The 21355-nt window shown below is 44.4% G+C and overlaps 3 protein-coding genes across 3 annotated transcripts; all 3 read left to right on the top strand.

Moving 5' to 3' along the window:
- Positions 1–1158: 1158 nt before the first annotated feature.
- Positions 1159–2118, top strand: LOC128052161 (olfactory receptor 13C7). Its single transcript, XM_052644621.1, has one exon. The coding sequence runs from the start codon at positions 1159–1161 to the stop codon at positions 2116–2118; it is 960 nt and encodes a 319-aa protein (XP_052500581.1).
- Positions 2119–9114: 6996 nt separating this feature from the next.
- On the top strand, positions 9115–10074 carry LOC128052183 (olfactory receptor 13C7-like). The gene has a single exon (XM_052644651.1). It carries the CDS (start codon positions 9115–9117, stop codon positions 10072–10074), a length of 960 nt encoding a protein of 319 aa, XP_052500611.1.
- A 9988-nt stretch (positions 10075–20062) lies between these two features.
- On the top strand, positions 20063–21022 carry LOC128052167 (olfactory receptor 2S2). Its single transcript, XM_052644628.1, has one exon. It carries the CDS (start codon positions 20063–20065, stop codon positions 21020–21022), a length of 960 nt encoding a protein of 319 aa, XP_052500588.1.
- Positions 21023–21355: the final 333 nt, after the last annotated feature.

Genomic DNA, 21355 nt, shown 5'->3' with positions numbered 1-21355 from the left:
GATCAACAGGAGTTTTGATAAGTGGATTGATGTTCAAACATGGATAGATGGATGGATGCATGGATGGATGGACAAGACAGGTGGCTGGACAGACAGATGAATGGATAGCCCTGGAGTTTGCATTGCTCATGAGGAAAAGAGGTCTTGGGAACAATAGGAATATGTTTTCTGTGAAAATGATCTGGAGAAACAGAGTGAGCATTCACTAATGATTTCTCTAGTCCCTAGCACAAATTGGAAGAACATGGAGCAAACTTAAAGTCATTTTTCTGGCCAAAGTTTAATGAGATCAATTGTCATATAGCACATCAGTTCAGTTCAGTTCAGTTCAGTTGCTCAGTCGTGTCTGACTCTTTGCGACCTCATGAATCGCAGCACGCCAGGCCTCCCTGTCCATCATCATCTCCCGGAGTTCACTCAAACTCACATCCATTGAGTCGGTGATGCCATCCAGCCATCTCATTCTCTGTCATCCCCTTCTCCTCCTGCCCCCAATCCCTCCCAGCATCAGAGTCTTTTCCAATGAGTCAGCTCTTCGCATGAGGTGGCCAAAGTACTGGAGTTTCAGCTTTAGCATCATTCCTTCCAAAGAGCAGCCAGGGTTGATCTCATTTAGAATGTACTGGTTGGATCTCCTTGCAGTCCAAGTGACTCTCAAGAGTCTTCTCCAACACCACAGTTCAAAAGCATCAATTCTTCGGCACTCAGCTTTCTTCACAGTCCAACTCTCACATCCATACATTACCACTGGAAAAACCATAGCCTTGACTAGACAGAACTTTGCTGGCAAAGTAATGTCTCTGCTTTTCAATATGCTGTCTAGATTGGTCATAACTTTTCTTCCAAGGAGTAAGCGTCTTTTAATTTCACATAGAACAACTTAAATGAATGTGTTGTATATACTGTCTCTGATCAAATGCATTAAATAATCAGAATTGTCATTTTAAACAGTGTAAATTTGATATTCTATGACCCCAAGGTAGTTTCTAATTTTATTGCTCCTTTTTCTTGGAAACGAATAGAGACTGCCTTCAAAACTGTTTTCTAATCACTCAGCCAGACTGGAACTCCTGACCAGATGCCCTGGAACTGCGTGAGACAACAGATGCGGAGTCTGGATCACTGAGTATTTTATTCAGTTGAAAGAGGAGACATACCATGGAAAGTGTCAACCAGACAGCCTCTGTGACAGAGTTCATTCTCCTGGGCCTCTCAGCCCACCCAAAGCTGGAGAAAACACTCTTTGTGCTTATCCTGCTCACATACCTGGTGATCCTGCTGGGCAATGGGGTCCTCATCCTGGTGACCATCCTTGACTGCCGCCTGCACACGCCCATGTACTTCTTCCTGGGGAACCTCTCCTTCCTGGACATCTGCTACACAACCTCCTCAGTCCCCCTCATCCTCGACAGCTTCCTGACCCCCAGGAAAACCATCTCCTTCTCAGCCTGTGCCGTGCAGATGTTCCTCTCTTTTGCCATGGGGGCCACGGAATGTGTGCTTCTGGGCATGATGGCGTTTGATCGCTACGTGGCCATCTGCAACCCTCTGAGGTACCCCATAGTCATGAGCAAGGCTGTCTATGTGCCCATGGCTGCTGGCTCCTGGGCAGCTGGATGTGCTGCCTCCATGGTTCAAACGTCCCTTGCGATGAGGCTGCCCTTCTGTGGGGACAATGTCATCAACCACTTCACCTGTGAGATCCTGGCTGTTCTGAAGTTGGCCTGTGCTGACATCTCCATCAATGTGATCAGTATGGGGGTGACTAATGTGATCTTCCTGGGGGTCCCAGTTCTGCTCATCTTTGTCTCCTACGTTTTCATCCTCACCACCATCCTGAGGATCCCTTCTGCTGAGGGGAGGAAAAAGGCCTTCTCCACCTGCTCTGCCCACCTCACAGTTGTGGTCATCTTCTATGGGACCATCCTGTTCATGTATGGGAAGCCCAAATCCAAGGACCCCCTGGGGGCAGACAAACAAGACCTTGCAGACAAGCTCACCTCCCTCTTCTATGGGGTGGTGACCCCCATGCTCAACCCCATCATCTACAGCCTGAGGAACAAGGATGTGAAGGCTGCTGTGAGGAACCTGGTGAGTCAGAAATGCTTCATCTGGTGATGTTTGGAGGACAGATGTCCCTGTAGTTCTGCGTCTCTTGACTGCTTTCACTCGTGAATCTCAGAAGAACGTGCCTCTCAAAGAAGATATGTGTAAAGAGTCATCACCAGAAAATTGAATTATACATACAAGGGAGAATTTCAGCTGTTACTGGACTTAATTTTTAGAAATAATGAAACCTAAAACCTGATGGGAGTGTGACTTGAGGGGATAGAAGTGGAATGCCGCTGAAAGAACAATTTGTGATGTTCCTGCTTCTCTACTGGGCAAGTTGTGAGCAAGTTGCTCCTTTGCTTTGAGAAAAAAAGACTCATTTACTTTTCTGTTACATAAAGATTCAAAATCCTGCTCTAAAAGGAGGCACTGAAGACAGTGTGGGGTGAAACTTCATGACATGGCAGTACAAAAAATACAAAAAATAGTCTTCACTGTAGGTGAAATGGCACATCTTCACATTTTATTTTTCTTGGAGGCAAGGTTGCGACTGGATATGAGAAAGAAGCTGTCTCTGAGACTGAGAAGTAGGGACCTTGTAGATTACACACAGGGCGCTTCTTCCGAGGGCAAGTAAGGTGAATCCTGCAACACGTGTGTGGAAGGTCTTAGCCTTGCATCTGGATGCAAGCTTTGTTTTCCTGCCCCAGTAAATCCTGAGTACACAGTCTGGCCCTATAGTCTGGAGAGTTAAAGGATGGTTCTATGGGAAGAGCAGGGTGGGGGCAGCACCATGATTTGAAAGATGCTGGAGTCAAGATGCTCAGACGTGACCAGCAAAAGATGGAGCAAGGCGGCTGGGCTGAGGACAACCGGGTGACAAAACTAAAAGGTGGGGCCCATTCACATGTACCGACAAGAGGTCCAGAGGTAAAATGTGTGAGGATCTCAGTCAGTAGTGACACAAAAGGGGACAAAAACACGTAAGGGAAGGAAATTGCCTCATTTTCCTCGAGGCGATCAGATGCCCATTTTTCCCTGAGAATCAAAACTTTGCAATGAAAACACATGCTCTCAGCCTGCCTTGCTTGGATGTCCTGGGCTTCTCCTGCCTGAGAAGTGGCCAGCCATACTCTTGTGGGCCACACAGCGCTTTCCTGCACATTGTGGGCAGAAACCTGGACACAGTCACCACCCTGTGGTCCCTTCAACAGTCTCCGGGCTGTAGGAGCGCAGGGCATGTTCCCGTTTCACCCTTTCATACCCAGTATTATCTGTCCCACCCTAGGGGGATGTGCCTTCCCCTACTGAGCACAGAGTCCACCCATGCCCTTCTCAGCTCACTAAAGGGAGGAGGACATCAACTTGAGATTAGTTCTGACCTTTATAATCAAGAGTTTACTTAAAAATGAAAGGTACTTGCAGAGCAATCTTCCTTTTCAATATACTTCATTTCACTGGTTTCCGGCTTGGAGATCTATGCCGAGTTCCCACCCACATCTTTCTAAAGGACCCAAGGAGGTGTTCCTCCAGTTACTGAAAGAGCTGCTGGCAGACAGCCTTCAACTGTCAGTCATCTTTGGAAATTTGATAAGAGGGCTCTTATCTGAAGAGACCTGACTTACCCAAGGTCATACTCCCTTCCCCAAGGCAGCCCATATCCAATGACTGATTGGTGAAGGGATATAAATGCCTCCTCCTACTAGAGACATCTCTGAACAGCCATCCCACTACCAGGGTCCCCTATGGGGTTGACTGAGGCCTTTGTTGAGACTGTACCATAGCCCATCATTCCCCTCTGCCCAATCTTCCATCCTCATCCTCCCTTCCACCAATATTGAACCCAAGAGCTCTCCCTAATAAACCTCTTGCACTCCAATCTCTGTCTCAGAGTTTGCTTCTGGGCAAAACCTAACTGTGACATCATGCAAAGTCCAATGCTCAAGTAATATGTGTTATCTTTTTAGAATCCTGGACACTGGTGATACTTAGCAAAATCACGGAGAATAGTAGGTGGATGAGGTGGCACCATGTTGTGTTATCATTAGAAGCTTTGGGACCAGACCTTGGTTAGATTACAGCTCCTCTCTTCTTCATGGTTGTAACCTTGAAGTTTGTTTTATACTGTATGTAACTTCTCTGAAATCTTTCCATAAGCCCCTCTCCCCTGTTTAATCTCTCTAGTTTAATGTTTCCCAATCTTTTTCTTGCCATGAAACACATGGAAAATAATAGAGTTTGTATACCAAAAAAAGTCTGGGTTCTTAATAGCATGATTGATTAAATCACCAGCCACTAGTGATCAGTGTGACCTCCAGCTGCTCTCCCCTCCCTGGAAATCAGGGGTTAAGACTGAGAGTTCCAACCCTCTACTCAGAGTTGGTTCCCCTGACAATCAACTTCAACCTTAGGTGATTTCCAAAAGTCACCTTGTTAACATAAACCCAGTTGTGGCTGAACTGGGCTTGTTAAGAATAACAAGATACCCCCTTTACTTTATGGCTCTAAAGTGTTTTTCAGAACCTGAGCATTGAAGACTAAACACTATGATGGAAGTTGCTCCCATTGCTCTTATCACTAAGGAAATTCCAAGGATTTTAAGAGCAGTGACGGACTTGGCAGCTGTAAGCCAGAAGCTGTGGACAAAGTCCAAATATATGTGATAAAAATATCTTGGTCATCTGAATGAACAAATATATATTTTGTATAAATCACAATGTCACAGAATCTTAGTTTATATTTTGCTGTCCCTGTGTCTCCTATTCATTGATGATCAGATCTACATACTTGAGAGGTTTTTGTTTCAGTGTAGTGATGAGCCCATGGCTCCTGAGATCTTTTGACGGGGCCCAAGTATCTTCGATGGTTTCTTGCTTTCTGATTATGTCAAGTTTTTCCAGGCTCAACGTGTACAGTTCCTCTCCAGGCCTGGAAACAACCATTTTTTCTAAGGAGCTCTTGTTTCCTTTGGTATTCAAAAACCACAATCTGGGTGCTAGGGGTGCTATCAAGATGTCATAGTTTCTAGGCTTTTTCAGTGGAATACATATGTACAATTCAAATTAAGATCTACAGAATTTTTACTTAACCTCATTGACTTCTTTCCCTAAGTATATATCCTCATTCCAGAAAAGCATGGAGACAGCTTAAAGTTACATCAACATAGTAAGATATCATGAGCCACCACGGACGGCTTCTATAAAGAGCAGAAGTGAGTCAAGCTGTCCCTTTGATATATATTTTGATTCTCATGTGCATGGCAGTACTTGGGCCAACTGTAACAACTGAGGCACTGGCGTGTGCCCTTCTCTTCCTCTTGCTCCTGAGCTTTCCTGAGGAGACCCAAGCTCATACGTAGAGTACTGGAGGACAAAGGGCTGGGGAAGAGTTCAGGGAGAAACCCAAGAGGGAGGAGAGGGAAAGAATGACTCCAAGGCATCTTACAGCTCAGGGTTGACTTTTGAAAATCTTGGTGAGCACAGTCACCAGTCCCTATTCACCATGGGTGGTCTCTGATCAAAAAAGGCATATGATGCAGACAAGAAGGAAGCTAGCAGGTCTCCTCTGAATGAGGCTGAAAGTCCTGAATTCTGCAGTGCTGCTCTGCTCAAGATGGAGGTTTCCAAACTTTAAGAGAGGTTTGTTGAATATTTGAAAGGGTGAAAATGTTGTAGCCACACGTTCCGGGAAAAACTCACTCAGAAGGACAATGCAGATAGTGGAGTGCAGTTTATTACACCGGCGGGCCCAAGGTAGAGTCTCCTCTTAGCCAAAGACCCCTACAAGTCTTTGTGAAAACCTTATATACTCTAAGTGTATTTGCTCAAACCCACCTCCCCAAATTCCTTGAAACTAGTCTGGACAAGGTAAAAGAAGGGTACAATCAAAGTTAACCCGTGAATCAGGAGTCAAAAGACTAGATAAACAGTGGATATTTATCAATAGGCCTGTGGTCATATCCCGATAAACATAATGAAATTTACCACTTTGTTCTGTTAGAGAGATAATTAGCATATTCTTTTAGGCAACTTCCCTGGTGGCTCAGAGGTTAAAGCGTCTGCCTGCAATGAAGGAGACCTTGGTTCGATCCCTGGGTTGGGAAGATCCCCTGGAGAAGGAAATGGCAACCCACTCCAATATTCTTGCCTGGAAAATCCCATGGATGGAGGAGCCTGGTGGGCTACAGTCCACGGGGTCGCAGAGAGTCGGACACGACTGAGTGACTTCACTTTAGGCAATGGAGAGTCCAAGTACAAGTCCTGAGGCTTTTTTATCTGGGGGTCTGGTTTTCCGTTGGTATGCCATTTCTATAGACACCGGGCACAAATTTCAGAGTCCACTGGGAGGGTGATCATGTGTGCAGCCTAATGTTCGCAGCCTGGCCTAAGATGGAGTCCTTCTCTGTCTGTTTCCTCCTTCAAACCCACAGCCAGAAGCTTAGTATCTACTGTCAATGGTCTCCAGGGTATTAAAATCATGCTTTCTAACAATTTACACTGCATGTTTGTTTATTCATTTATAAATGTATAGATGTTCTATATCAATATGTATAAAATATTTACAAAATAGAAATTAAAAAGATGGATAGAGATAAATAAAATATAAAAAATAAGAGTTAACACGGGACAAAAAAGAAAACAAAAGTAGGTCACAAATTCACTTAATAATTCATTTAACAACTGCTCATTGAATGCCTACTGTGAGTCTGGTACACTTTTCACACATCTAGGATACATCTGTGAACAATGCAGGAAAAAAACCTCTGCTTCTGTGAAACTGACATTCTAGCAGGAGAGAAACAGACAAGAAACAATGACTAACATATATAAAAAAAATAGCTGAGGGTGTTAGAAACTGCATGGAATCAGGACTGAGGCATAAAGGAGAACTGAACACATGCATCTAATTTTGCTCCATTGTAAAACCCACAAAAACTACCATAATATGTCTTTGTTTTGCTTAATTTTGTTTCTAATGACAAAATCAATAAGGTTAAGGAGAAGAAGGGCGATATCAGAGTGAAGACATTTTGAACACTGGAAAGTGAATGGGCTAGTGGCCATTTCCATAGCTGATCTGATAGAGTCCAATCCTAAGCCAGAAACTAGGAGAGCTGAGCCCCAACCAGACCTACAGCACAGAGGACCCGCTGTGCCAAGTCTCTCTGGGACCAAGGATAAAGAGGGATGCTACTGAAATAAGGAGGATTGGGCAAAAAAACTCTAAGAAACATAGGTCCTACACCCCCTCCCTCATTCTGCGACATTGGTTGACTATCCCTTACCTTCCTTAACAAAAATTTATTCTCTTGAAAGGATAAGACACATGCACTAACGAAAGATTTCAAACAAAAGGACATCATTTCTGCAATCAGCTGACCATTTTTGGGTCCAGAGCTGCACTACCTGTGAAACCTGATTCATTTATGACACCCCGCCCCCCTCCGAATGCTCTGTGAAGGCCTGGCCTATTGTAGGCACTCTGAATTTATTTGGTGGGACACAGACAGAGGGAACCTTCTAGGTCACTTGCTTTTTTCCAGTCCTGAGATTCTAAATTTGGAAATGGCAGGGGTGCTAAAGGGTTTGTCCTGTGGGTTTCACATTCTCCCAGCTCTATTGTAGGCTCTGCTGAGAATTCTCACTGACTGGGGGACAGGTTAACTCTGGCAGGACCAGAATGACCCTTTTCCTCTAATGCTTTCTAATAGCTCAGCAGGATGGTTACAAAGAGAGGAGAGGGAAAGAAAGTGCTTGTGGCAGGACTTCAGAGTAATTGGATCTTGGGGACTTAATCTCAGATGTATACAGTTTCCAAATTTTGTCACTTCAACTTCTAAACTTTAAATCACCTCAGGGACTAGAGTAATCCCAGTAGCAGAGTGGGATTTAAATGGCTTCATGTATGCAACAGACAGTCCTTTGTGTATTTTTTCCAAAACAGAACAAAGCCAAGAAAACTTAGCTTTCATCCATCTCAGGTGCTAACTCCTCTGGCTGCTACTTTCAGACTCAGTTGGCTATTTTAGGCTTCTTCCTCAGACAGAAGAAAAGTGATTTTCTTTATCAACCTATTTACAAAAAGGTAAGAGAACACTATATATGTATGTATATATGTGTATATATATATATATATATATATATACATACATACACACACAAACACACCTGGAGAAGGAAATGGCAACCCTCTCCAGTACTCTTGCCTGGAAAATCCCTTGGACAGAGGAGCCTGGTGGTCTAGAGTCCATGGGGTCGCAAGAGTCGGATACGACTGAGCGACTGACACACACACACACACACACACACACACACACAATACTATATACATTAACTGTTGTGGACCCAGCATCATAAAGGACATCTTAGTGTGTGACAGAAAGTTCAAGAACAAGAAATTCAGGAGGTCCTTTAGTCCTTGGGATGGAATACCTTTCAAAACAATCCATTCCAGAGTGAGTATGAGGGAGGCGATGGCCAGAGAGGAAAAGGGACTTAATGATTGCCAGGCCATGAGTGATTGGCAAAGGCCGGTTCTGTAGTGAAATGCTTCTGAGGAGCTTTGGAAGGTGAGTGAAGGAGTAAATGAATGGCTGTAAGAGAGGGAACTGTGAAAGAGGAGAAAGGTAACATCCAAAAATGCTTGGAGGGGAATGGTCAGGAATTAAGCACAAAGGAGATCAGTTATTTCCACCAGTCCTATACCCCAAAGCAGGTGAAATCATACAAAGGGAATGTAATACTTCTCAAAAAATTGATGAAAATAAATTGGCCATACATGATATAACTTGAAGTAAATGTGTGACATCAACCTTGAACGTGATTAGAAAAATTCAATCCAATCTGGTAACACTTTCATGGGCAGCCAAATATCATAAAGTAGATTTTGAAAAATTTCTCTCCATTTTACTTAGAACAACACAAAGAACTGCCCAGGTTGCTAGAAGAGTTCCCTAAGTGCTCAGTAGGACGAGTTTCCTCACTGGTTTTCTGGCCTTTTTGGGTGTCAGAGAATCACGAAGTTGGCTTTTTGAGTTCAAACAGGTGACAGAGCAGAGGTATTATGGACAGATCCAATCGGACCTCCCCCCCGGTGGGGTTCATTCTTCTGGGCCTGTCAGCCCACCCAAAGCTGGAGAAAACACTCTTTGTGCTCATCCTGCTCACATACCTGGTGATCCTGCTGGGCAATGGGGTCCTCATCCTGGTGACCATCCTTGACTCCCGCCTGCACACGCCCATGTATTTCTTCCTGGGGAACCTCTCCTTCCTGGACATCTGCTACACAACCTCCTCAGTCCCCCTCATCCTTGACAGCTTCCTGACCCCCAGGAAAACCATCTCCTTCTCAGCCTGTTTTGGGCAGATGTTCCTCTCTTTTGCCATGGGGGCCACGGAGTGTGTGCTTCTGGGCACGATGGCGTTTGACCGCTATGTGGCCATCTGCAACCCTCTGAGGTACCCCATAGTCATGAGCAAGGCTGTCTATGTGCCCATGGCTGCTGGCTCCTGGGCAGCTGGAAGCACCAGTGCCATGGTGCAGACATCCCTAGCAATGCAGCTGCCCTTCTGTGGGGACAATGTCATTAGCCACTTCACCTGTGAGATCCTGGCTGTTCTGAAGTTGGCCTGTGCTGACATCTCCATCAACATAATCAGTATGGCCATGGCCAATGTGATCTTCCTGGGCATCCCAGTTCTGTTCATCTTTTTCTCCTATGTGTTCATTATTGCTACCATTTTGAAGATCCCCTCAGCTGAGGGGAGAAAAAAGGCCTTCTCCACCTGCTCTGCCCACCTCACAGTTGTGGTCATCTTCTATGGGACCATCCTCTTCATGTATGGGAAGCCCAAATCCAAGGACCCCCTGGGGGCAGACAAACAGGACCTTGCAGACAAGCTCACCTCCCTCTTCTATGGGGTGGTGACCCCCATGCTCAACCCCATCATCTACAGCCTGAGGAACAAGGATGTGAAGGCTGCTGTGAGGAACCTGGTGACTCAGAAACGCTTCACCTGGTGATGGTGGAGGGGTCCTGATAGTTCCTGATCCCTAGTTTCTCTCACCTGAGGGTCTCAAGAGCATACCATGAAGGGGTAAGTTCATGCAAGTTTCCATAGGTACGTTTAATTACACAGAACCTCATTATACCCAAGAACTCTGTGTGAATAGAAAAGCAGTCAGTGTGAATTTTCCCATCAATCTCTAGGCAATTATACGAAAATATATTCTTGCTGATCTAGCCTTTTACTTCTCTGTATCTTCCATGCATACTAAACAAATTGATGTCAAAGAAAAGTAACTCTTCAAGTTTTATTTTCTAATTCATAAAAGCTCTAGTCTATAGAGCTTTTCATAGTCTATAATTCAGTCACTCCTTGGCTCACTCACTGACCATATTTGAATGGGTCCATTATTTATGGTCACCTGTCTGGAATTCTTCCTACTCCATATCAAATAACAGTAATATTTTTATCTTTATCCTCATTGTACTTTATTTTTATTGTCATTTTAATTCTTAAAACTGTTTCCTGAATCATTCTCTTCCTATGTCTCCATAATTAGCCTCTTTCCCTTGCCCTTAACCAAGGGCGCAATCAGAAAATCATTTACATCCTTGGAGCAGTGAGAAAAACAAGGTGTGGCAGACTGATGCAAAGGTCAAAGGTTCATGCCTTTTTCTTTTCCTTTTCTGAAAATGTCATTCATCCTTGGGTTTTTTCTCTAGATAACACTGGCTTCCCATGGGTCATCAGAGGATTGTAGAAACTGAGAGATGTGGAGGGTAATCAAATAAATTCTATTAAATACCTGACCTGGCTTGACCAAGTATGCAGCCAAGAGGTGACCATCACTTGCCTTTGTACCTAAGAATCCCCAGAGCCACGCGGTCAGTATTTAGAGGGAGAGGTGGCAGTGCTCAGAGGTGAAGGAGGAGACACAAAAGAATCAGCTTCATGATTGGTGAGGAATTCCCTAGAGTTATCCATCTAGAAGCTCAGCTAAAAGAATGGGCAAAATAGAAAACCTCTGACAGTTGATATGAATTTTTAATCCAATAGAGAGGAAACAAACTAACACTCAAAGCAACCAGCCTTTGCTGAAAAAGAGTTATTTCAGGAAGATGGTCCAAAAATTAAAGAAAATTCTCAGTAGTTTTTTTCAGTGGAATTTAAGAGGATATTGAATCAACAAGAGCAGTCTGAAAAAGGAGGCTAGGAGAAAAGATAACTGAGAAATAAGAACATTTGCTCAGGGGAAACAATCCCACTTACTTGGATTCAGTATGGAATTCATGAGGACACAGAGCAGATTAAAGACAAATAATAACTAAAAATTTTTTCGCTGAATAGAAGTTTTAGATATTTTGTTTATAGAATGTTCATCAAACACCCAGTAAGAAATTGTAGCAAAAGACCCACCTATCTAGATTCAAAGATAAGTTTTAATTCCTATACACGCCAAAATAATTCTGCAGACTTTTCCACAGAAGAAAAGCATATTTCCTAATAAGGAATGAGAGCCTGTCAATGGCCCGCTGTTCCCCAACCCTAAATGTAGATGTTGGCAGAATAAGGTTTTTGAAGTTCTGAGGGAAAGGAAATGGGCTATGAGTCCTGAATTCTACACATCCCTTATCTCTGCACAGATACAAGGGTTTAAAAGACACTTGTTGTCATGTGTAAACATAGAAAGCACATATCCATACAATCTCTTCATGAAAATAATTTATTTAGAATGTTGTCCCAACGAACAATTAAAAATAAAAAATTGAAAGGAAGTGATAGAAGAAACAGTGGGGAATGACGAAATACATAGGACTGATCAGGTACAGTCAATTCTTATACCGATTTGCAAAGATGAATACATGAAGGAATTATCAGCAATCATGTCGAGGTAAATAGTGATAATGAAGCAATGATAGAGCTCCAGTTATAATCCTAGATGAATTCATCTAGCTGGGAAATGGAGAAAGAGAAAGTTACACCCCACTGAAGGCTTCATCGGATATGGTGGGAAGGGGTTCCTATAACTACAGCCCATTGCACTGATACTGAAAGGCAGCAAAAGTCTTAATATGCTTGTTGAAAATTTAAGAATAAATACCAACAAGTATTAGGGTGAAGTTTTTGAAAGAAATAGAGGGTTATGAAAGAACAAAGAAAGTTGATCAAATGAAAAAACTCATTTATTGAACCTGAGGAAATTTAAATCACTATATACTAAACAGATAATACATATTACCCAGTGGTCGCTTTTTTTTTTTTTTTTAGGATTTGCAAGTTTTTGAACATCAGATCAATTACTGTAACCATTTTATTAACAGATGAAAAAAGAAAAAGTAATCTCACCCACAAATGTTGAGAAATAATTTGGTAAAATTTAGCATCCATTTCTGACTCTCTTAAAGTAGTGGATTTGAATAGAGGAATCCATCCTTGACATGAATGAAATGATCAGAACAACAACAAAGGGTGCACTTGATGGCAAAACATTAGTAACATGCTTACAACCTGGATTAGGACATCTCTCAATATCTGCATCATTCTGCAGAGTCTAGCTAATTAAACCAGATCAGAAAAATAAATGAGGAATGAAATACAGAAAAGAAGAAAACTATTCAGTAAGTAAACTATTGTTGTTTACTGAGAAAAAGTTTTAATCAAGTGCAAAACTAAAGTGGTTGTATATAATTTAAAGTAAGTTGTATATAATTTAAAGAAAGTAAAGTGGTTGTATACAATTTATACCAGTCACAGCAACTTTAAAAGACCTAGGAAAAATACATAAAGAATTTGAGTATATCAGATATTTACAATGGTCATACATTAACAGAAGAAATTTTTAAAATATGTTTTCATTTTGGAGGGAGGAAAAGACCTGAATGTAAGCTTCAGGACAGTCTGGAGTATCCTCCAAGTGCCCTCATTCAAAGCCAAAACTGTTTCTAATAGGTTGGGATGACCCATGCTACATCCAGTTTCCCATCCTGAGGGCAGGTCCTTTCTATTTGTTGGGAAAAGGTCCAAGCCCAGGGCTTGGAAGCAAACAGAAAGGCTCACTCATCAAAGGTTCTCAGAAAAATGAATAGCCAGCGGGGTGAAGGAAATGGTATGGCAAATTGAAAGAGTAATATTGACATGTATACAGCACCATGTGAAAACAGATAGCTACTGGGAAACTGCTGAGCAGCACGGGGAGCTCAGCTCAGTGCTCCGTGATGACCTAGAGGGGTGGGATGTGGGTGGCTGGGAGGGAGGCTCAAGAAAGAGGGGACATATGTATATTTATGACAGATTCTCATTGTATGGCAGAAACCAACACAACACTGCAAAGCAATTATCCTCCAATTTAAAACACATTGAAGAAAAAAAAAGAAGAAACAAAAACCAGCTTTTACTCCATCCCTGGTTTTGGAGATAACCAAAGAGTTTAGACCAGACCACTAGATGTGCAGATTAATTTCTACCTGATTACTTTGTTGTTGTTGTTCGGTCACTAAGTCATGTCTGACTTTGCACTCTCATGGACTTTAGCACACTAGGCTCCTCCGTCCTCCACTATTTCTTGCAGTTTGCTCAAATTCATGTCCATTGAGTCAGTGATGCTATCTAACCATCTCATCCTCTGCCACCCCCTTCTCCTTTTGCCTTCAATCTTTCCCAGCATCAGGGTCTTTTCCAAGCTCTTTACATCTCGTGGCCAAACTATTGGAATATCAGCTTCAGCATCAGTCCTTCCAATGAATTTCCTTTAGGATTGACTGGCTTGATCTCCTTGCAGACCAAGAGACTCTCGAGAGTCTTCTCCAGCACTACAATTCAAAGGCATCAATTCTTCGGCGCTCAGCTTTCTTTATGGCCCAGCTCTCAAATCTGTACATGATACTGGAAAAACCATAGCTTTGACCATAGAACCTTTGTCAGCAAAGTGATGTCTCTGCTTTTTAATATGTTATCTAGGTTTGTCATAGCTTTCCTTCCAAAGAGAAATCATCCTTTAATTTCATGGCTGATTACACACCTGATTACTACAGGTAACCATTTCTCTCAATTTAGGACAATCCCTAAAATCTTCAAGACAATTGAGTACCCAATGAAGGTTATCACAAAATATGACCAAGGAAAGGAAAGTGAAGTCGCTCAGTCATGTCCAACTCTTTCCGACGCCATGGACTGTAGCCTGCCAGGCTCCTCTGTCCATGGGATTTTCCAGGCAATAGTACTGGAGTGGATTGTCCTTTCCTTCTCCAGGGCATCTTCCCAACCCAGGGATTGAACCCGGGTCTCCCACATTGTAGACAGACACTTTACCGTCTGAGCCGCCAGGGAAGTCCTCAACAAGAGAAGCCACTGCAATGAGAAACCCAATATGACCAAATCAAACATCCAAGATGATCACAGGCAACATGTCAATAACATAATCACTCAAACAGTTTCAATCAGAGCATTCCAGATGCCAGACAGGGACTTTAACTAAGGGGAAGGACCAGGTGGGGAAGCAGGAGCTGACTGCCTATTCCTCCTAAGCTCCAGCCAACCTCTGCAAGGCAGGAATGCAGGAAGGGGAAAAGGGGGGTGGGGAATGCAAAGAGCTGCTCCCCTGCTGTAGTCTCCACGTTCCCCTCTGGTGCTTGCAGAGCTGAGTGTTTCCCAGAATTCTACAACAGTGTAAGAATTCTAAGATCAAACAAAATTTGTTCCTTAGCCACTTTTGCTATGGGTTGCAATCTGCGACCTCTACTAAAAGCACACATCAGTCACAGCATTGCTGGAGTTTCTAAGGATGCCCTCAACAGAGGTCACTTACATCTGTACTGTGCATCTATTGTTTCAGGAGGAAATTGCTCCCTCTCACTCTCATCATGTGATTCCAGGGGACTGCCAACTGTAGTACACCCACCCTTGGCCACAGCAATCAGTCTGAGGGAAAGCATGTGACCTTGGTCAAACTAATTAAAACCATTCCGCAGCATATTTCAACTGGAGCAAGAAGAAAAGGGGTCCTTATTGGCTTTCTATGCTGCATTGCAGATCACTACTTGGTGGCTTTAGACAATACCCATTTATAATCTTGCTGTTTCTATGAGTTAGGAGTTCAAGCAAGTCCTCTGCAAAGCTGCAGTCTAACGTGTTGGCCAGGGCTCTGTTCTCATCTGGAGACTAAAACAGAAGAATGTGGATTAGGCTGCTGACAGCTCTCTTCTCTAGCATGTGAGTATGTCTGTTTAAAACGAAGCCAGGAAAACACAAGTAGAGATAAGAACCAGATGAAAGGGCAGAGAGTCCTAAAGACATGTGGAGTCCCTAATTCCAACTGTGCCTGAGACTGAATCCACCTTTGAACTTCTCAGTTTTATGAGCATTAAAGTTTATATTGGGGTTATGTTGGTTGGAATAAGTTTTCTATCTAGAAACTTACAAAGTCTTGACAATTACAAAGCCCAAAGGAAAAGTATCTTTACATAGTCACCTTCTCTTGCTGACCACTGCACACTCCCACTGCAATGCTATCTTTATATTACATAGGAGATCACTTTCAACTGAGATACAAGAAACTGCAAACCAGTCTTGATTAAGTCTATGGCTGTACCACCCAATCTCATCTGATCTCAGAAGCTAAACAGGGTTGGGCCTGGTTACTACTTGGACGGGAGTCTTAGTCAAATCCCAGGCTCTTTTTCAAATAAGACAAAAGGACTAAATTCTTTTCAGGCCTGTACTCTCCATGAACATTGACGCCAAAAAGCCAAATTATGAAAATCAGTAAAACAAACATAGTAATGCATTTGCAAGGAGATCCAACCAGTCCATTCTAAAGGAGATCAATCCTGGGTGTTCTTTGGAAGGACTGATGCTAAAGCTGAAGCTCCAATACTTTGGCCACCTCATGCGAAGAGTTGACTCATTGGAAAAGACCCTGATGCTGGGAGGGATTGGGGGCAACAGGAGAAGGGGATGACAGAGGATGAGATGGCTGGATGGCATCACCGACTTGATGGACATGGGTTTGGGTGAACTCCAGAAGTTGGTGATGGACAGGCAGGCCTGGCGTGCTGCAATTCATGGGGTTGCAGAGTCGGACATGACTGAGTGACTGAGCTGAACTGAACTGAACTCTGTGAGCAAGTTGCATTAATCCTCCCCAAAAAGCATGGATAGGGTGAACATTAAAAATTTATGACATCATAAAAAAAATTTAAGACATCAACAAACTAAAGAAGAAAACGCAAATGATCGCATCTCAACAGATATAGGAAAAGTACTTGATAAAATTTAATTTCTGACAATAACCACTCTACTCTAGCCAAACACCTCGGGAAAAAAAAAACACAATGGCCTCACCTTCACCCCACCAGCAAAGGCTGAGCAGATTATAGCCTAGACTTCTATTCTCACCAAGCTATGATAAGGCAGCCCAACCACTCCCCTGCCAACATGGTATCAGAGTAAGATCAACAGGAAGATGGGATGCTGGGCAGTAACAGGTCCTCCCCACCCTCACAGAGTCAGTAGAGACCATGTGGGAAGCTCCTTCTTCTTCCCGCTTGGGTGGTATCAGAAGGGGCCTATGGGAGAGTCAGGGCTTGTGCCTATGCTACTGAGGGCACCCCTTCCCATGGTGTCAGTGGAGGGCATGGGAACAACAGTAGGCACTCCTGTCACTCACTGCCAGCCAGAAAGGGATCAGCAGAGCCTTAGTGGGGAGCTGAAATTCCCACTCCTTGCCCAGCGGTAAGGAGGATCCCCTCCTCCCAGCAATGCAAGGCTGGTTCAATATTCAAAGATCAGTCAATGCAATCTAACTACCAAATTAACAGGCTAATTAGGAAAAATCACATGATTATATAAGATGAAACCAAAGAAGCTTTTGGAAAAGACAGCATTAATTCATGGCTTAAAAAAAAACAACAAACTTTCAGGGACTTCCCTGCTGGTCTAGTGGCTAAGACCCCACTCTCCCAATGCAGAGGGTCCAGGTTCGTACCCTGGTCAGGGAACTAGATCCCACATACTGCAATTAAAAGATCCTGCATGCGACTGTGGGGACTGAAGACCCTGCAGGTTGCAACTAAGACCTGGCATAGCCAAACAAATAAATAAATCGATAAGTAGTTAAAAAAGAAAACTTACAGCCTTAGCCAGTGAGTCAGGACACTGGCTTCTCTGAGATCCCAGGGAAGGCTCAGAAGGAAGCTGGCATTTCTGTCCCTACCTCTCCATTTCCAGGTGGCCATGTCCCAGTCACTGCCTCTAATTGCAACTGATGGCAGGGATGTGGTCCCTGGAGCCCCCAGTATGCTGAGCCCCAGTGCCCAATGAACACTCAACATTCCAAACATTAAATTGCTTCTGGGACCAGCAGGGTCCCTGTAGGAGTCTACGGCTGCAGCTCGAGGACTCCCTTCACTGCTGGGGAAAACGAGCCCATGGGATTCCTCAGGCTCAGACCAGGATGACAGGTCCTGTACATGAAGATTCTGTCACTGAGATACCCAGGACACAGCCGGGAGGAAGGATGGGAGAGAAACACCCACCAGAAGCTAAAGTTCCCCCAAAGATTCAGGAGGACAAGAAGAAAGAGAGTCTCAGAGGTAAAGGAAGTCAGGCAGGGGAGTCTGGGGTTTTCTCTGGCACCCAGGGTCTGGTCCAGCTGTGCAGTGAGGAGTTAAGAATCTGAGATCAGGAGACTCAGAGAAGCGCCGCAAACAGGACACAGGTGGGGACAGTTGAGCCGGGATGGGACAGAGGCAGTAGCCATGCCTGCCTTCTGCAGAGCACTTCTCAAAGACACACGTTCCTCTTCTCTGCCTCTGCTCCCAGAAATCTTCCCACAGCTGCTGCTGGAGCAGGGAGGAACAGCTGAGAGTAAGCTCCAGGCCAGGCAGTCCTTCCTTCACGCTCTCCCAGCCCCTGTCTGCCCTTGCTGCTCCTCCTCACAGGAACCCAGGGAGTGTGTGGGATTCCCATCATCCCCCTCCTGCAGAGGCTTCTGGGAAGAAGGGGCCTTCCTCAGCATCAGAGGGTGAGTGGACCCAAGCTTGGTCCCTCTGGTTTCCCAATCTATCAACAGCTAGTTATTTCTGGTTTTCTCACTTTCCTTTCATGATTACTAAGACTTTTCCCCCACCCTGATACCAAGTCATCTGTACCCATTGTATTAATAGAAAATGTGGTAATACTGAAGATGGACAAAGAGGAGTCCCTCGAGAAATCCTATCAGTGAGGAATCTGCATTTAGAATCTGAGCAATGGCAGCTAAGAGATTCAAAATCCTCTACACAAAGGCATATGGGTCTCCCCATAAGCTAGTTGCTTGTATGGAACCCAAGGGTGGGTTCCACACAAGAATATAATATGAGCATAAAAGGACAAAGAAAAAAATATTTCTGAGTTATCTCTGGCCAAGAAGTTCACCAATATTCTAGTGAAATGGGTTGGAGGTTAATGCTGTATAGCCTACCATCTGAGAAGTGTAGTTCACATAGCTATTAATCATTGAGTTCACTGGTCAGTAAGCTGCAGAGCTGTCAGCCCCTAGTGTGGGTTTAATCATTCCAATTTTGATCAATCCCATCAGTCTTTGTGTTGACTTCATAAAGTTCTTCCCCATATAGGTACCTCCCCATATACTGTTATCAGTTTGTATTAAAATAGGGTGATCCCAATGCTGATGATGATCAAGTCTGTGTCACTGATGGTGGGCGGACTGGAGAAGTCATCCTCAATATCATTGAGTTTTCACCTGGGCTCGTTTCTGTGTGGAGGTGAATTGACATTTTATACAAGTTTCTTCCAAATGTAGTCAAAATTTAAAGAAGTTTTAAAATTTGCTGGTTCTAAGAACTGGACAAGCCTGGGAATCTCAGAAAATTCAGGTTAAATGCAAAGACTATACATTTCCGTTAAAGAGAAATCATTCATAGGATTTTCTCGCTGTTAATTATTTGTTGTTGCTGTTGTTTAGTTGCTAAATCGTGTCCGACTCTTTTGCGACTGCATGGACTGTAGCCCGCCAGGCTCCTCTGTCCGTGGGATTTCCCAGGCAAGAATACTGGAATGTGTTGCCACTTCCTTCTCCAGGGGATCTTCCTGACCCAGGGAATGAACCCGAGTCTTCTGCATTGATCTGTAGAAAAGATCTGTAGACAGATTCTTTTCCGCTGAGCCACCTGGGAAACCCAGTCATTAATCATAGTGCTGAGGAAAGGCTCTCCTTGACTTGGGAATCCGCTCCACTGGGCTCAAGTCCTGTCTCTGTCACCAACTTAGCAGTCTCGGACAGGTCACTTCCCTTTTGAGACTTCAGTTGCTTTTATGGGCCATGAGAGGATGCAGCGACTTGGGTTCCATACACAGCTAGGCTGTTTGAGGCCCTCGCCCAGGACTGACCCACTGTAAGCTCTGCTCCATCTCTGACCTTCTCTCATCTTAGAGCTGAGGACACCCTGCTGCCTCTTTTTAAAATGTGTGTGTATGTATATATATATATTTAATTCTATTTGTTTATTTATTTTTGGCTGTGCAAGGAACAACAACGAAGACCTAGCACAGCCAAAAATAAAGACCTGGCTTTTCTCTAGTTGCGGCAAGCAGGGGCTACTCTCTAGCTGCGAAGTCCAGGCTTCTCAATGGGGTGGCTTCTCTTGCTACAGATCATGGGTTCTGGGGGTGCCGGCGTCAGTAGTTGTGGCACAAGGGCTCAGCAGTTATGGCTATAGAGCACAGGCTCAGTAGCTGTAGCACACATAGCCTTAGTTGCCCTGAGGCATGTGGGATCTTCCTGGATCAGGGATAGAACCTGTGTCTTCTGCATTGGCAGGTGGATTCCTATCCACTGGACCACCAGGGAAGCCCAACCCTGCTGTCTCTTTCAGCTGTTTTCTCTAGCACACGTATGCTCTCCTATTAACGCAGCAGGAGTGGCCTCATACCAGATAGCTGGGGTTCTTTTCAAGAAAGCCTGATGTGATACTTTTGTAATGTGCTGATGACAGAGGGAATATCACATGGAAAAACCTAATCAGACCTCTCCCCTGGTGGGGTTCATTCTCCTGGGCCTCTCAGCCCACCCAAAGCTGGAGAAAACGTTCTTTGTGCTCATCCTGCTCATATACGTGGTGATCCTGCTGGGCAATGGGGTCCTCATCCTGGTGACCATCCTTGACTCCCGCCTGCACACGCCCATGTACTTCTTCCTGGGGAACCTCTCCTTCCTGGACATCTGCTACACAACCTCCTCAGTCCCTCTGGTTCTGGACAGCTTCCTGACCCCCCAGAAAACCATCTCCTTCTCAGCCTGTGCCGTGCAGATGTGCCTCTCCTTCTCCATGGCGGGAACAGAGTGTGTGCTCCTGGGCATGATGGCGTTTGATCGCTACATGGCCATCTGCAACCCCCTGAGGTACTCTGTGGTCATGAGCAAGGCTGTCTCTGTGCCCATGGCTGCTGGCTCCTGGGCCGTTGGTGGTGTTGCTTCTCTGGTTCACACATCCTTGGTAATTCAGCTGCCTTTCTGTGGGGCCAATGTCATCAGCCACTTCACCTGTGAGATCCTGGCTGTCCTGAAGTTGGCTTGTGCTGACATCTCCACCAATGTGATCAGTATGGAGGTGACCAATGTGATCTTCCTGGGGGTCCCAGTTCTGTTCATCTCTGTCTCTTATGTCTTCATCATTGCTACCATCCTGAGGATCCCCTCAGCTGAGGGGAAGAAAAAGGCTTTCTCTACCTGCTCTGCCCACCTCACTGTGGTGATAATATTCTATGGGACCTTGTTTTTCATGTATGGGAAGCCCAAGTCTAAGGACTCTCAGGGCGCAGACAAAGAGGACCTTTCAGACAAGCTCATCCCCCTCTTCTATGGAGTGGTGACCCCCATGCTCAACCCCATCATCTACAGCCTGAGGAACAAGGACGTGAAGGCTGCTGTGAGGAACCTGGTGAGTCAGAAATACTTCAGGAGATGATGTAGGAGAAGTCTTCTGTGGTTCTCACCCCCATGGAGGAAAGGACTTCACTCATTACAGCTGCCATCCAAAAGCCAACAAGTCAACTTAACAGGAATGGTCTCTTGCCCTAAGGCCTATTTTCAGGGAATGTTTACCTTTTCAGAGTTTGTCTGCAGGGTTTTGGCCACATGTCTGACATTCAACAGATGCCAGACAACAAATCCTCTAACTGAATGATGAGGACATTCTGAACACATGGAGACAGATGGAGGCACATGGAGCTGAAACCAAGAAGACAGGGACCATTAGAGCAAGCCTAATGGGCATGCTGTGTCTAAACTGCAGATTAGT

The sequence above is a fragment of the Budorcas taxicolor genome, chromosome 8, assembly GCF_023091745.1.
Source record: "Budorcas taxicolor isolate Tak-1 chromosome 8, Takin1.1, whole genome shotgun sequence".
Taxonomy (NCBI): domain Eukaryota; kingdom Metazoa; phylum Chordata; class Mammalia; order Artiodactyla; family Bovidae; genus Budorcas; species Budorcas taxicolor.
Note: the sequence above shows the minus strand (reverse complement) of the source record. Positions and strands in the feature narration are given on the sequence as shown.